The sequence below is a fragment of the Notechis scutatus genome, chromosome 1 (assembly GCF_049901735.1).
Source record: "Notechis scutatus isolate UNSWTSFEM ecotype Mainland chromosome 1, rNotScu1.2, whole genome shotgun sequence".
In the NCBI taxonomy this organism is placed as follows: domain Eukaryota; kingdom Metazoa; phylum Chordata; class Lepidosauria; order Squamata; family Elapidae; genus Notechis; species Notechis scutatus.
Window position 1 is genome coordinate 234460742 of NC_142009.1, and position 17926 is coordinate 234478667.

At 37.5% G+C, this 17926-nt stretch overlaps 1 protein-coding gene across 1 annotated transcript in view; it reads left to right on the forward strand.

Moving 5' to 3' along the window:
- The window catches only part of LOC113412495 (ras-related and estrogen-regulated growth inhibitor-like), a 33849-nt gene extending 16190 nt beyond the window's left edge, over window positions 1-17659 (forward strand). Inside the window, exons 2-4 of the mRNA XM_026668168.2 lie at window positions 7814-7870; window positions 13462-13535; window positions 15479-17659. Coding sequence (XP_026523953.1) covers window positions 7814-7870; window positions 13462-13535; window positions 15479-15964 — 617 coding nt within the window. The 3' untranslated portion in view covers window positions 15965-17659. The remainder of the gene's footprint in view (window positions 1-7813; window positions 7871-13461; window positions 13536-15478) is intronic.
- Window positions 17660-17926: the final 267 nt, after the last annotated feature.

A 17926-nucleotide genomic window follows, 5' to 3' on the forward strand; every position in this document is an offset into this window, starting at 1 on the left:
CATGAATTCTTTTCAAATATTTTGGACAACAAATATGTTATATTTGTTTACCTAGATGACATTCTGATTATTCCCCCCAAAAGATCCTTGCCTGCATTCTACTCATGTCAGAAATGTGCTAGAACTCCTATGAAAACACAATTAGGTTAAGTTGAAATGTGTATTTGGAGAAGGGCTGTCCACTATTGCCTCGTGTGATGTCCATTAGGCTAAGGCTGGCTGTGCACCCCAGTTGCTCTTTTCCTCCAGAATCAATTCTCAATTCTTGGATCACAATTCTCAATTTACACTCCTGTTCTGGGAAGCCCGCTTCCATTTATTAGGTATTCATATCCATCTGTCATCACCAAGAGACCAATGGCAGACAGAGAAGACAAATTTTGTACGAGAACAATATTTGTGTTGCTTTGTGTTATGTTGACAAGACAACTGGCCTGACTTGTTGCCATTGGCAGAATTTGCATGTAACATCTCTCTTCATTCCTTCATCAGTATGTCTTCCTTCCAAACAGTTTATGGGCATAACCTGTACTCCTTGTCCTCCAGAACTCTTGTCTCTGTGGTTCCTCTGACTTTTTCTAAGAGCTACAGTCAGCACAAACTCTCATAAGAAAACAGATGGATTTGGCCAAAATTCTGTATGCACAGGCAGCAGACTTGCATAGACAAAAAGGCACAAGAATTGCTGTTTGCCTTCATCCTACTTGGCCAAGAAACTGGACACAAAGTTGTTAGATCCTTTTCTGTGCCGATCGACCCAGTTGTTTTCCTATTCCAGAGCAAATCTAGCAGGACCCCATGGTACTTACCTTACCATCATCTCCTTATCCTACCCTGAAGTAAGCCTGGCTCCATCCTTGTTAACTTTTCCCAAGTGCCTCAAGACTTGGCTGTGTCATCACGCTTGGTCCTAAGGAGTGGCTCCACTGTTGTTAGTATCTGTTATTCTCTTTCTTTTTTAAATTGTTTATTTTTTATCTTATTGCTTTTTAAAATGTTCACATATAAATATGATGACTGAGTGAACTGCAGTTGCCCACTTCCATGAAAATACACTCTGTGTTTTGCTGCTTTCTTTGTGTAATTAGCAACGTGCAGAGAGCTTTCAATAGAGTCATGTCTGCAGCTTAGCTGCTACATTTTGGACAGCACCATTGCAGATATTTTTAAAGGGTAACACCACATAAAATACATTGTGGTAATCAAGTTGTAATATAGTCAAAATGTGACTAACCATTACCAAATCTGCTCGTAAGTGCTCTCAACTGGATGCAAATAGTAATTATGTAAATGCACTCATTGCCATAACTATCCTCTGTGAATCCAATGACTGGAGAATCTAGGAGAACTCCTAGACTGCAGACATAATCCTTTGAGGAAGGGCAAACGTATTCCAAACAGATTTAAGTTTCAGTCCCTTTATTGACCAACAGTCCTTCCATCTTATCAGGATTTAACATGAGCTTCTTTACTCTTGCCCAGTCCATTATCAAACAGCAAATGTTCAGCAGTACTGATTGATTCCTTCAAGTAGAACACGGTAGCGTTTCTATGGGGCCTCCTCCAAGAGCAACCATATGCATGGTTGTGGCTCAGGTCTGTAGTTTTTAAAACAGCAGTCTTATATAGTCTCATTAAATTTGGTGAAAATATGGTTGATATGATTTTGGAGGAATTTAAAAACATATGCCAGCTTATAGCACCCTTAGATAGCTGCTAGAGCTTTTGGCAGAATCTTCAGTGATGAATCACTCATTAGAAGATTGGGAAATCACATTTTAATTTTTCCAGGGTATAGCATCGCTCTGGTCATTTGAAACCATAACTCATAGAATAACAGAGTTGGAAGGGACCTTGGAGGTCATCTAGTCCAACCTCCTGCTCGACCAGGAGAGTCTATTCCAAATATTAGCCTCTACCTAGGATCGAACTCACAGCCTCCTGATTGTGAGGCAAGAGCTCTACCTCTGGGCCACCGGAGCTGGATTCAGAAGCTAAACAGTGATTGGCATACTGTTCTTATTGCTGGCTTCTGTCAGACTTCAGACTGGCTCATCAGAAGTCCCCTAGAATGAGCCCTGAAGGGAAAAATACTGGAGCCTTTTCTATGAATCCCAATGTCTGTGGCTGCTCTGTGATCACCGATCACTTTTAAAGAGAAGAACACATACTAGCATTGACTTCTTCATAAGAAATGCTGAGCTTCAGATGCAAACCTACATGGTTTTTAAAAACAGTGATGTGTGTGAAAAAAACCTGAATATAAGTCTTTTGTAAATTGGTGAATCTACAATTTTGTATTTAGGGTTTGTGAAGAACCTGAACTAATGGGTATGTAGTTACTCATCAGCACCTCTCTCTGCTGAGCTGAGTTGTGGCCAAGGTGACATTTGTTCGTAGGAGCATGATTACCTAAATTGTGTAATCATTCTATTTGACAAACAATAATAATCTAGTCAAAGATCACAATTTGCTTTCCATCCCTAAATTTTATTTCCTTTTAGCTTGCAGAATTCCAGATTGCATTTGGTAAAAAAAATAATTAAATCTGAGAACAATAGTGTTGTTGCATATTCAAAAATTAAGATATACACAGTTTACTGTATCCAGATCTAAGCTGGTATCACTTTTCTTTTGCCAGCTGAGAAGCCGCGGTTCTTTGGTTTGTTGTTTTAAAAAAGCGTAGAATTGGAGAACCGATTAATGCTTTGATAGCCATGTTGTTATAAAGAAGTTTCTGACCGTTATTGTAGTTTAGGGGGAAAGCTCCTTAAATTCTTTTATAAATGATGGCTAACTGCCATTTTTGAAGATGGGAGCGTAATGTCATCCAGCAAGGCCTAAGAAGCATCATTTCCTCTGTGTCAGAAGCTCCCTGAAGGATCATTTGGCCCCAATCATAACCGATTTCAAGGCGAGCTCTACAAACGTGATGGCTTAGGGTGTTTGCTGGGCCCTTCTAGGTTGGAAACGATGTTTGTTCATTACTCTCTCAGGACAACTATGCCTTGATATCATAATGGCAGGGATGGTACAACTCAAGATGAAAAGGGGATGCAGTTTGCCCTCTTACTCTGCCTGCCTGGCACTTTCCAAAGCTGGAAGAGACTTCTATGCATGTCTTGCCTCATGCTGACGATAGCTCACTGAAAAGCTCTTCTTAGTATATGGCAAGTACTCAAGGAGGCGATGGAGAACTGAAGCAACATGATTATTTCATTTTTAAAAGCAGAGGGATCCATATTGTAATACCTCATCAAGAGGGTCCATTGCTTGAATGAGCAGAGCAAAGGACCTCCTCAAAGGCCTGTACAAGCTTATTAATTACCATTGTCATTTTTTTTTCTCCTGAGGTGCTTTTAGAGACATTGGATAAAACTTAGTCAATGTTATAATTTGTTTATTTGCCTTGGCCATCTGTGGTGCTACAAAACCTCTCGAGACGTTTGACAGAATAAAACAATACAATAATGTTAACTGGTACAGCTGCTACCTTAGATATTGTGGTTTTAAATATAAGCAACTTACTGGTTTTATTTATTTATTTATTTGATGCATTTAAAAGTCTTTTTTTTAAAAAAAGCATATTTTATTGTTCTCCACCCCAGAACAATAAAACAGAAGTAATAATTTGAAAAATGAGGTAACCTCAGATTTATAGGTCCTTTTCAGACACTGGTTTTGGCTTCATGGTATAAAAGGCAAAAAATAAAAGACCTTTAAAAAATTTTCTTTGGCTCCTGGATTTAACACTGCAGTTATGGACTTTTTGAAACCAGTTGCCTCTTTTATTTGAAACAAATAATTATGGTTCACTATTGATTTTGAGCCAATTCGATATGGCTAGTAGTTCTTCATAATGTTGAATAGTAATACGGTAGGATTAAAATATCAAGGTTGTCACAAAGAGAAAAAGAGAACATATTTTACAGATACATAGCTTATTCTTGGTTTAATAAATTATTGTTGCCATGAATGAATATTTAGTTGCCCAAATGACTTCAAATAGTCCAAAGAAAGAATTTCCACAGTTCTGAAGCAATGACCAAAAAAATTATCTCCCTGTTGCTATTGTGCAAACAGCAACGTCATGCAACAAGCTTGTGAGCCACATGCGCTCCACCAAGCAGTTTTGTGCAGCCAGCGACATTTTTCAAAAACCAATAAATACAATAGTAAATTTATATCCACTGTTGCTCAGCACTTCCAAGCCTTTCTTCTCCACTAGCCAGAGAACAGCTGTTCAGTACTCCAGATATTTCTTTGCAGCCCACAAGGATTTTTAATTTATCAATGTGGCCCTTTCCTTGGGCACGTTCTGCTTAGACCAGTGGCCCCCAACCTTTTTCGAACCAGGGACTGGTTTCACGATTATTTATTCTTCCACGGACCGGTACCTGAGTAACGTGAGACTCCACCGCCATCGGGACGGCTCTTCGTTCGAAGCCACCCCACTTCGACGAAACTAAGGCGCGAGCACCCAAACGCTGCTTTCCAACTGAAAAACCGGAAGCACTTTCCAACCAAAAAGCTGGAAGCAACCGAAAACCCAGAAGCGCTGTCAAAACAAGATGGCGGCGCCCAAGCTTTGCGGCCCAGTAAAAAATGATCCACAGACCGGTACCGGTCCACGGACCGGTGGTTGGGGACCCCTGGCTTAGACTTTAATTTCTGAGTAACTTGTCCAGGGAAACTTTGTCTTTTAGGTAGAAGAGAGTCAGAATTTAAAATGCTTTCATGTTTGTATTTCGATGGTTGAATCTCCAGGAATTGTGGGTTTGGGTCCATTAGTCAGTACTGTATGATTCCCCCAGCTCTTCCTTTTTTTAGGAATCTGTTCCCTAAATAACAGGAGTTCACAGAGTTTGTGGTTAATGTGGTTCTTAGCCACAACTGTTTCTCAACAAGGAGCCCATCCATCTCTATCTTTCTGCCTCTTCAAGTCTCTGCCAAAACCACGTACATTTTTTAATCTCTGAACCCTGGAGGTTATGTTAAATTTAGTCTTCCTATTTTTAAAACATCCGCAGAACCCATAGTTAAAACTGATTTAGAAGAAGAATATGCAAATAGTTATGATGGTCTAAAGCTACTATATTTTATAATAATCCTTATATTTTATTGATATTTATAATGTTTAATCTGCATCAATATGGAAATCTGTAATCTATTCGAAGTCTTTCTAAATTAAAATAACAAATAAATAAAAACGTGCATGTGAAGAATATGCTCCTATATGTGACTCTATCATATATGAGATCCTCTTTTTATAAACAAAGCAAACTATGAACTCTGTGTGGCAGCTATAAAGAACATAACTGCAGCATTTAGCCAGCCATGACTGATCTCAAAAAGCTAAACAGCCCGACCTCCGTAGTGCTTGGAAAGGTAATCTCCAGGAAATCTCTTAACTGTAGAAGAAAGAAGAAAGCAATGGCAAACTCTTTCTGTACTGTGCTTAAGAAAACAGTATGGTTTCCTCTGTGTCATTCCCAGGAATAAAGATCAACTAAACGAACACTATTATTTTAATTACCACTTAGGGTTTAACCTAGAGGAAAGGGGCATCAGATGAAATTATCTCTCTTTGTATATATGGCCTTAGGCTACCACATTTTCCTCTGCAATTTTCACTTTTTTTCTGTCATTTATTCCAATATACATCATGAAAATTCTTTACTTTGTGCTCTGCAAAAATAAATATTAACTATGTACAATATTTAGCATTTATTGGGCCATTATTAAATACAAATCTAGAATATTTATACTGTTGCCCAGAAATTATCTTAAGTTGTGGCAGGACAAAAAGCAGTTGTTTCCCAAAAGTTTTCTCCATCACAGATAAGCACAAGATTGTTCAGCTCAGAACAATTTGCAATATATCAGCAAGACATTATAAATCCCAGTTGTCTCTTCTCTAAATTGGGATGCGAATTAGAAAAAGTTAGTGGTCTAACTTTTAGTGTTAGTGATCTGAAATTCCTAGGCTGAATTCAGTAAATGCTCAGAAGTGCCTTTCTGCCTTAAATTCTGGAAGTATATTTTCCACCTCCTTAGCTACTATTTTGGTGGTAGGCCTTGAAATTAGATGCTAACAATATCCTGGGTGTTCTTTACATAATAGAATCTATCTTCTCCTGGATTCTGGACTTCCTTGGGGTTCTGAGAAGATGATAGTGTGCCTTTCCAAACAATTCTATCTGTAAACTTACACCAGGCATTCAGACTTCTGCCACCCACAAATGTGTGCATTATATTTCTTTCAGTCTTTTCTCCTTCTTGCTGCCACATATAGTACAACACTTTGTGCAAACACTACAGACAGACTGAATGATTTGGTCCGTCCGCATGAATTCTCAAACCATCCTATTATTGTAATATGTAAATAATTTTCAGAAAATAATATTCTGCTTTCCTGCTCGTGGGCCAAGATCTTGTAATTTCCATAACACTTCTGATAGTGCTAGTTTGGTTGCCAGATCAACCTTCTCAAACCCAATGGGGCCTACAAGCTATGCTGGGTATGTACAATGAGAGGTTATATCTAGTGTCTCCAAAGACCACCTTATTGAGAACTGTAAATCTAACTCCTCTTTCCTAGTTCATTTGTGCTTATGAAACGATTATAGTTATGCTTAAGTGGTCTTCCCCTGGGAATAACTGCTCCTGTCCCAGCCTTGGAAGTGAAAGTTGAATCTGGTTAAAATGAATTGTGCTTGCTGGGAAAAATGACAGAATGCAGTATTTCTCCATGGTAGAAGACTAAAAACAACATTCTCCAAGAAAGATAAAAAATACAACATCAGGATTTCAGAAATCCGTAGACTTGACTGGGATGTTTAAAAAAACCATCCCAGACTAAGACAATGGCAAATAACTGTTATATTATTGCCACGAAAATTGCATGGACTTTGAAGAAGACTTATCTTTTATCAGTCCAAATTATGATTTCAACAGAAGCCTTTGCCTGATGGTTCAACAGAAGAAAGGTTTGATCCATAGATAACACATCCCATTGACTGACTTTCATGTATCTTTCTCATTTAAATGAAACAGAAAGTTAAAAAAAAAAGACTTTAGCTCTATATTTGCCTATTTGCTACCAAGAAGCAAGGCAAACTCTCTTTGGGACACGCGTAAGAGTCAACCCAAAATACTGATGCTGTTCTTTTTTGCAAAATATCTGCAGTGGATACAGATTCTCAGGCATAAATGTGGATGGTAAGTATGGCATATTTCTAGCAAAGATATCTGGTTATTTCATAGAGGGAGTAAGAAAATGATGATCTGCACTTTGGGTGATTCCCTAAGCTGCCAGCTCTGCCTGACTCCTGTTTTTAAATATTCTTCTCACAATCATTTTGAAAGCTCCAGCTTGTTCCTCTTCCTCAGCCTGGGATTATTTGTTTCAGTTTGGTATTGCAATGCTCTGAGTGTTGATATACAGTAGTTACTCTCAGAAGTATGTCTTGAATCTCATTCTTAAATAATCATTAAATGAAGCCAATTGCTGACATGAGGAAATTTTAGTCTGAATTTCATCCATACTTTGTTTTAAAAAGGCAATCATTATATTCTAGAAATGAATTCCAACTTCATCTAGAACCTGTCATTCTTGTGCCCTTCAAACTTTGCTGTCTTTAGGTGGGGGTACATGCAAATCTGAATGTCTTAAACTATTGTTTCTATGACATATATAAAGTGGATTCATGTATAAGGTGGATCCATATCTGTAAGTGATTAATAGCTAAGCTATTGTATATCTATATTGGCTTGCTCTGCTAATTGTTATTTTTTTCTTTTTTCAATGAAGCATTGACAGTAAGATTCATCACCAAGCGATTTATTGGTGATTATGACCCTACTCTAGGTAAGTTTAGTTATTTGCTCTGTCAAATCAGTGTGTTAATTTGTTTTTGTGATCAATGGCAGTTGCTGTTAACATTGGATCTCAGATCAAAAATATTTAGGGAGAAGACAGTCCTGATTCAAAATGTCATCCCTCGCATCTCTAAATAGATCTGGAAAAGCCTTCTGCCTAAGGTCCCAAAGAGCTATTGGCTGCCAATCATTGTCAGCCATGCTGAGCTAGATAGACTCATTATACAAAATTTAGTTTTAAGATGAAGTACATGTGTTTAATTAGGGTTAGGTTTTTAATGTAAAAGTAGATTATTTGACAGATCTTACAGCTAAGTTGGTGCTGTTGTTACTATTTCTTTCTCCTCTATTAAAAATACCCAAAAAAGTATTTAGCTTAATTTAAAAAGCTGGATAAAAAGCAGCAGTAAAACTACCTGATATACTTTAAAATTCCAATTGAAGTAAGAGATGTGTTTTGCAAAGAAAGATGCAGAGATGGAATCAGACAAATTTCAACTAGGAGAACATTCCAGATTTATGACCCACCATTATCAATATAATCAATTATAGAATTATCAATATAATCAAACTATGTATATAAAGTTGCTCTAGTAGTGGGATGGATGGCATATAAATTTAAGAAATAAAATAAGTAATAAAATAAATAATAAATAAGTGCTAACTAGTCAACTAACTATTCAAATGGTTATCAATGATGATTGACTCTGCTGACATCTTACCTTTACTGGTCAAGCTCACATAACCCAAAAAAGCTTTCTGCATACTTGGTGCTCTTCAGAGAGGTCAAAAGACAATTCTCCATCAAACCCTTGCCTTAGATTCATGACAGAAGGAATCCAACTCATTTGAAAGGCACCAATTGGAGAAAGCTGTTATAGAAAGTACATATTCATAGGTCTAGTTAGTTGACGTTCAGGTGGATTGCAGTCCTGTAATTTAAGACTTGTCTTGTTGGATCAGATGAGACTCTTATTTTAATTCACAATTCGGTTTTGCTAAGTTGCCAACCAGAGTATTTCCTAAATAGAGACATATTTTTTTTCCTGCCATTGTACCCCTAATAGTAGTATTTGGAGATGCATATCTCCAAAGACAACTCTAAACCTTCAAGATTAAGAATCTTTGATAGACTTATCTGCCATGAATTTACCCAAATTCCTATGGTGTACAACCCCAAATATCCTAGCCATTTCTTTTAATGGAAGTTTTGAGCTATCTGATCATTTTGGTTGGCCTCTTCTGCATTTTTTCCAGCCTATTATATTTTTCAAATGTAACAATGAGAACTATACCCAGTATTTCAAATATTGTCATATCATAAATCTGTTATAAAACCATTATGCTGTTGGCAGTTTTATATTCAGTTCTTTTCCTAATGATCCCTAGCCTGGGATGTGCCTTCTTCACAGCTGCCACGCATTGAGTCAACATCTTAATTGAATCATCTATTATGACTCCCCATCTATAACAATAACAACAACAGGAACATCACTTGAATACCATCAGCACTGACAAAATCACATCAATTAATTGGAAAAGTCAGCTTTAGTTGGAACAGCTTACATCCTCTGATCTCAAGCAACCACGTCTTCCCCCAGATCCTTGGGAAGAAATTGATAGGTGGAAAAAAAAATCAGATCCAGTGTAAAAGACTGTCTGACTGTGGGACCAACCATAATAATATAAATGTATGACTCCCTGACTCCCAACTACTCTTTTTCCTATATAGGTATACTGTAGGGTTAGATTGTAAGAGGTCGGATGGCACAGTGGTTAGAATGCAGTATTGCAGGCTAACTCTGCCTGTAGTCTGGAGTCTGTTCCTGAAGGCTCAAAGCTTACTCAGCCTTCCATCCTTCCAAGGTCAATAAAATGATTGTTGGGGGCAATATGCTGACATTGTAAACCATCCAGAGTGTGCTGTAAAGCACTATGGGGCAGTATATAAGTCTAAGTCTTATTGCTATTAGATTCCATCGTTATATATGTGCAGTTATCTTGCTTTGGCCCAATGTGCTTCACTTTATATGTTTACTATATTTAAACTTCTTCATTAGTTGTTTTGGTTGACCATTCATCAGCTGAAAAGACCCTTCTGAAGCTCTTCACACCTCCTTGTAGGTTTCAGTACTCTGAATCATTTAAAACCATGGCCATCTCACTGCTTATTCTAAATAGGGATCATTTATGGACTGTCCCAATACAGATCTTTGAAGGACTCCACTCTTGCTTCCCTCCACTAAGAAAGTTGTTCATTTGCTTTCTGCTTTTTAACCAGCTAGCAATTCATAATAGAATAGGTCCTCTTATTCCACAACAGAGAAGCTAACTTAGAAAACTTTGATCAGAAACTTTGTCAAGACTTTTTTGAAAACTCAAGGAATCAACATACATCTGTCTGGTAACGTTCTCATTCTATAATTTACTGGATCTCCATTTGGTCCTTTTTAAAAAACAACAACAGGTGTAACATTGGCTACTTTCCAGCCCTCTGACACTAAATCTAATTAAAAAGGCAAATTACATATTGCTGCTATGAGGTCAGCCATTTCAAATGTGAATTCTTAACAGAACTACTATTTAGGGGATATCCTCAGGACCTAATGATTCATTACAATATTGCCGTGCAAGATATCCTAGAATTTTCTCAGCTTTCTTTGGTGGTTGCAATTTCTTCCCTGAAAAATTAGTATAGGATCAGGTCCATAATCTCCTATGATAAAGCGTAATGCAACAAATCTACCCTGTTTCTCCAACAATACGGCCTCCCCCAATAGGAAGTCCCAGCATGTTTTATAGGCATGAAATGAAATTAAACCCCTCCCCCCAAATTAAGGCCTATATTAAAACATGCGAAATGGGGGGGAATGGTGGGGGGGGCTTGCCGTTAGGAAGTACTTTTGTTGCACACCTGGATATGGTGCTGCCTGCGTTGACCCCGATATAAAGTGCCCCACCAATGCCAAGCCATCGCCGCCCGCCTGAAGATGCAAGGGGGGGAATTAAGTCACCCCCGAAAAGACAGCCTAGCCATATTTTCGGGGCTCAAAAACAAAATAAGACCCAGCCTTATTATATGAGAAACACGGTAATGCTGTAGGGTGCTTATTTTATCTCTGATTTTTTGCACATTTAGGCCATGATGATCATGTTTTCACTTAGCTTTCAGGCTGGTAGTCTTCTACCTACTTACAATGCTGTTGTTTTTGCATTTTTGCAGTGAATTTGAAAGTAATTCATGGAAAATTAGACTAATATTCATTGTGCCCTACTTTTTATTCAATTTTACTTCCTTGCTTTGTTATAACCATGAAAGCATTCCTCAGAAAAGTAAAAGCTGCTCTTTAGATAACTACATTGAGTATAGGTTTGTAACAGTAAAAGTTCAGATATTTTAAATATAGCAGCAAAGAAGCTGCTGTGAAAACTGGAACAACTTCAAGGAGGTGCTTTAAGTAGTAATTATAGTTTGGGAAACACTCCCAAGAAACATTGTTATGTGGAAGTAGCAAGGCAAAATCCATGGCTGGAATTACTACATTTTGAGATGATTTTGATAGATAACTTTTCTAGATGGAGAGCAACATTTTGTGAACTATAAATTCCTGGATAATTACTGAACATGTCTCCATTGGTTTTTTTACAAAGAAATTGTCCTGTCTGGGGTGTGGGGGACGACCCTAAACACTATTTCTTTTCTTTTCTTTTCTTTTCTTTTCTTTTCTTTTCTTTTCTTTTCTTTTCTTTTCTTTTCTTTTCTTTTCTTTTCTAGCTCTAAGGATATAATCCCTGAGTGATAAACCCCACTGAATATTAAAGAAATAGAGATGCATTTCCAAACAAATCTTCATCACATATTTTAGCACACCACAAATTTAATTATTTGGCGGGTGCTATGGGTGGAAAAGAATGGAATCTGAAATTTCTCCTCATTTCTTTTTAGTAGCAATGAATAATTAGGAGGTGAAGAATAAATTCAAAAGTAGAGATTAAGCTTAGGCAGAATATGGCAGTTCCCCTCCTTTATCTTCTCTCTTAAGTACGGTACCACCCTCTTTGTTTGGAGAAAAAGAAGAATGCCTTTAGGGCCAAGATGAATGAATGTGGCTGGAAGTGGCCTGGTCACGTGGAACTCAGAAGGTAGAGATGAGAATTCATTAAAGAACAAAGTGATTGGAAAGAAAGATGGCTTCCGGGCATGTTTTTTTTTTTTTTTTAAAGCAGGTAAACTTTCTGCCTTTCTCCTCCTGACAGGGCCTCATTTTATAGCACTATTGACATGCTTTCTTTTTAAGCCCATGGCAAACATTTCTGATACCTTCACAGATTCTCCAGGCTGAATGCAGAATTGCTTCACTGAAGCAAAAGAACAGCTCAGTAGCTCATTACGTTTTTGCAGTCCCGTTTCTACCCATCATCATTGCTGTGATGGTGGATTAGTGATGGTAGGATGAGACCTGCCTTAACTAGAACTGATGCTTCATCCTCACCTAACAAGCTTCCCTGCTTCCTTGATCTCCTCCATATTCTGCATTTCCATTCTCAAGATGGGGCCTTCTTTTGCTTTTCCCCCCTCCTTATGAATACCGGAGGGATTTGTGTGTGCTTTTATTGCTCTGGTGCCTTCATATCAAACCACTTGCAGGATGATTTCCCAGATGTTTCCTTATTCAGTCTTGCACATTTTATGCTCTAAACCTAGTCCCTTATAAACAGTGGCCACCCATTCCTCCTTTCCCCCCTCTACTTAGCTTCCTTCAATTATGTCTTAACCGTTATTTCCATAAATATATAAACATGATGCCATGGTTGTGTTTCTCCAGTGCTCTTTGTGCTTACATTTTGGTGAATTCTCAGGAATGTCACCACTGCCTCCTCCAATTCCCCTCTTGTATTCTTCTGTCATTCAGCATTAGGATATACAATTATTTTAGGTGGAGGACTATACTTAACCTTTGAATAATATGTTAATATTAATAATAGCAGCATGGCCAGGAGAAAACATAAATTATACTAAATTAAATAAACCTCTAAATGAGTTAAATACATTTAATATGACTTGAGTCAAGTATTTAAAATAACTTAATGGAAACTGTTAGAGGACATCTAGAGGCCATGTCAGGTACTTTTAAAAAAATAATAATGGTAGAAGCTTTTATTATGACATTGTTCTGTCTGTGCAACTCTTCCTAACCCTCATTAGTTTAAGTATACAGATCAAATTCTGGTTTAAAAAGTCCATTTCTTTGTCCAATAAGTTTTATGATCTCATAATTTGTATTTGTGTATGTTTTACTATAAATATACTGAAGATGATAGCACCAAAGTGTTAGAAATGTCTAGAAATTTACAATCCTAAGACTTATTAAAGACCAAATGTGTGTTCCATGTTAGTCTTCTCCCACTTGGTGCCCACCAGATGTGTTCGACTACATTCCTACCGTGTTTCAGAAAACTTGGGAGCAAAGAAAGGTTGTTCAAGACTTCTGGAGACATCAGACTGTCAAAAGATTGCATGTGAATTAAAAAAAAAAAGCTTTTAAGTTTGCTTTCTCACACAATGTTTCTGTTCTACAGAGATGATTTACAGGCACACAGCAATCATAGATGGAGACATGGTTCATTTTGAAATTCTTGACACAGCAGGACAGGTATGGTTTTAGTGGCTTCATTGTTAAAAAAAGGGAGGCAGGGGAATGGTCCTGTAGAAATGGAAAAGTACTGCAGTGAGCACTGAAAATGCCAAGGGGCAGGAGTAAGAAAAAGAGTTACATCTTTGGCCTATGTGGTAGGGAGATATGGATCACTCTTCCTCTGAACATTCAAGAATAAGAAATGAATACACTATGTGACAAATAAAAAACAACGTATAAAAATAAGTTTGGGTTATACATTATTTTTTGTAATACATGGTGTTTTAGATGCATTTGTCCCTAATAATATGTTGTTTTATTGTTGTTAACTATAATGTGCTTTATTAGAATGCATGCAGTTTGTGTGAAGAGAAACAAATGCTAGCAAACTCCAAGATTATCACTTTGTATCCCACCTTTATTGTTTTTTACAAATAGCTCAAGGTGGTGAGCATATCCATCACACCATCCTCCTATTTTTCCACAATTATAGCAACTCCATCAGGTGACTTTTCTCCCTATTGATAATGGTTTTGGTTACAGACATAAGCTTAGCCATGATAAAATCATGGAGTTAGTAGACAGGAACTAACATGTAAGATATGATAAACAAAAAAAATTCCAAAATCCACAAATTCTTAGGAAAAAGAAGAAATAGGAACACTAAAGATGTTGTATAAGACTGAGTGTAAGAAATTAGAATGGATTTAGAAGTAAAACCATTCATGTGACAGAAAGAAGTAGTATCTTTGCAAAAATTAGAAGATGTGACTAAAAAAAATCAGATGGTTTTCAACAAGATGTTTTGGGCAGAATAGCCAGAGAATGCTGTCTGTCAAAAGGAAAATGGAACAAATAAAGGCTACTTGCCTTATTGAGCTCTTACTGCAATTTCCAAATTTGGAATACAGAGAGAGGCAAAATATAATAAGAATTTGTAAACATCAGTGAAGCTTGTTGTGGCTACACAGGTTGCCTCTCTGTGCTTTGATCAATTGGTTGTTCCTTGTTAAGATGCCCCAAAGGTCTTCTGGCACAGGTGCTGAGAGTATTAATTACTACAGTTTAAAATGACATTAGCTCTAAAGAACCAAATCAAATCATGCAACATTAGTTCCTAGGTGGTCATTTTTTAATGCTATCCTGTATTTCAAGGGAACATTTTTTTTCTTATTCTGAATTAAGCCAGCCCTACCATTTTGGCAGCAGAAATACTGTAATCCTTAAAGTAACAGATCAAATTTATGTAAATTGAATTAAATATTCATTCAATTATTGTCTATCGTAGGTAGCAGGATACTGTTAAGTGGTTAGTTTCTAATAGAATCATTCAGTATATACTCGGATTTCTCAGTTTTATTTATCTGGAAGCCCATTTTTATACCTTTTTTTTTCTTTATGCATAAAAAATGGTAGATCACTTTTGCACATGCAAAGTAAGCTTTTAAATGCAGACTGACTGATTGTCAGTTTCCTCTCTGATTAGGGTGTTGGCAACAACGTGGTAAACAATAAAGAAAATAATTATTTGAATATTTTTCCAGCAGTGGGGTGGGGTTTCTATTCAAGAGCCTTGGTGGTGCAGTGGTTAGAGTGCAGTACTGCAGGCTACTTCTGCTGCAGCCAGCCTGCAATTTGGCAGATCGAATCTCACCAGGCTCAAGGTTGGCCCAGCCTTCCAACCTTCTGAGGTGGGTAAAATGAGGACCCAAATTGTTGGAGGCAATATGCTGATGCTGTAAACCCCTTAGAGAGGGTAAAGCACTATAAAGCGGGATATAAGTCAGGGATACCCTTCTTTCCCCTGCTTTCCAACTTTTATTATCCCTGAATCCCCTTCTGGGAGCTGTCTGACTTTTGTTGTACAATTAGTGTATTTCACAACCAGTTGTGTAGAGGAATTCTGATCTTCCTTTAAGTACCATTTTTATACTGATCTGTGTTTTCTCTTTCTGGACTAGGAGGAAGATTCTCTCCAAATTGAAGAAAAGATAAAATGGGGAGATGGATTTGCTGTAGTTTATTCTGTCACTGACAGGTGTAGCTTTGATGAAGTGATGAGGCTGTGCTTTCTCATCAACCATATCCATTCAAGCCCAAAGCGGAATAGTGGCAGTGGAGAACCACCGGTTGTGATTGTTGGAAACAAGAAGGACCTGCAGTTTGACCGAATGGTAACCTTTGAGGATGGAGAAAATCTCTCCAAGGCTCTGAAGCATCCTTTCTATGAGATCTCTACCAGGGACAGCTATGAAGAGACTGCTGTGGTCTTCAACACCTTATATGGTGAGCTGATGAAGCAAGGACATTTTTCCCCAGGGTCCTTCAAGAGGCGAGCATCATCTAAGTTAATGGAAAAGATCCCCAAAATTCATGCCAATTCAAGTCTAACTTCAGCAGGCAGGAGTCTCAGCTTCAATTCATTCAGGGATTACATCCCAGAGTGAACATTTATCTAAACCGTTGTACAGTGATGGTCGAAGCACACAGAGCCAGTTCAGGATAACAACGGAGAGGCTGCAGAATTGGTAGCTCAAAGGACAAGAGGCCTGCACATTGTTATGAAAGCTTTTTTTAAAAAAATCCATCAAAATTGGAGTATATGAGTTTGATCCTTAGCTGATAGCACAAGGCTATGTGATGCAACAGAACAACTTACTGGATGATACCAAAGGACAAGTCTATAACTGAATTTTGCTTTCCAAAATGTATTTCTGAAAATCCAACCCACAATTAATGATTCTCTTTTTGTTCCACTATTGTCTTCTAACAATTAATATTCAGTAGCCCACAATCTTTGGCCCAAGAGGTTCCATTTAACCAATGTGTCCAATGTATTTCACTTGGCCCATTCCATGTACCATCCCCCACGAATGCGTTCTTTCGTTTTAAACTAACTGAAGCCAGTAGCCATCTTAATGGCAGAGAATCCTAAAAGTAAGTGAGTTGTAGTATGTTCTCCTGTAGAGTCTTTTAAATTTGGATTTAAGATTGGGTGGGATTTAAGATCTATTGGTTTGGGCCCTTTTTATTTTCTCTTCAACAACAAGAAAAACAGTAAAACTAAATGTCTTTGCAAATGGGAATTCAGGGGCTGAATCCAACAATAGCTGAGCCTTGTTAAGTGTTGATCTCTCTTTTATGTGGTTTACAACAGTGTTTTTACTAGGTCTTAAATATATTGTTATCTTTCTGGTTCTTACTACTGATCTGTCTTTTCCAACAAGCATAACATGTGTGCATCTTTTACAGACTGATTAAGACCATTGTTATCATTTGTTTTTGATGGATGCAGTAAAAACCACCCTTGATTTAGTCAAATATACTTGGCCCACTGAAAATGTTTGCTTCATGTATAAGCTTGGGTAAAAGGGTACTTGATTTGCATAAGAAGGTACAACCAGATCAGACTTCGTGGCCAGAGGGAAGAGGTGAATTCAGGGAACTGGGCAAGTTTACAGTATCCTACAACTTAGTATTAAAAAGCCCATGAAGTCTACTGCCAGGAAATTCCAGGTACTCTTTACCAGAGTAATTTGAATTCAGATAATTCAGATAGCGTGGATGTTAGGAGCCAAGAGTGTGTTCACCTGCCTCCCCCGCTTTTCAGATTTTGCTTGAAAATGTGAATATATGAAGCTGCCTCATGGGAAGGTCCTTCTAACCTATGAGTTTCTATTTGGACAGCTAGGAACTTTTTAACATCTCAGCTTCACTGTTTCTTGAAATGCTTTCGCAAATAAAATGTTCCTTATTTAAAGAAAAATAACTGGAGAAATGCTTGAAGCATATATGGTTTGCCACAGATCTACTGCCCCTCTTCAAGCTATTTCCACCCCTCTGGGAGCTTCATCTACTAGGCCAATATATTGCTCAGACTCCCAGGCACCTGTTGGAGAGATGACAGGTTAGTTGGTTGAGTTTGTTCCCTAAGGCTCCTACATGGCTTCTTTGCATTGGAAAATTGTTTAAATAGCCACCTGCTCACTTTTACTATTCACTTTTTTACAGTGGTTTGTGTGTCTTCTTTGCAATGCAACACACCAGAAACAAAAGGTCTTATGTCTTAAATATGCAGATATTTTACATATACTTTGAAGGATGCTCTGTATTTCTAGAAATAATAAATATGTCTGTACTACTTTCTCTGGCTCTTGATTACTATTCATTCCAGCTAGTTCTCAAGTTAGAGACAGAAGTTTGGGGTATGTTTTTGCTTTGACACTGTGTGGCTTTACAGTTACAATTTTCATTGTAGAATCATTACATGTACTATTAAGTAAAATCTCTACAAATGAAGAAGGAATATACATATGTATTTTACATACACACTTTGGGAATGTTACAGAGATCATGAAAAGAGTGAAAATGTGATAAATCAATAAATGAGAAATTAAGTAAAACAGCCT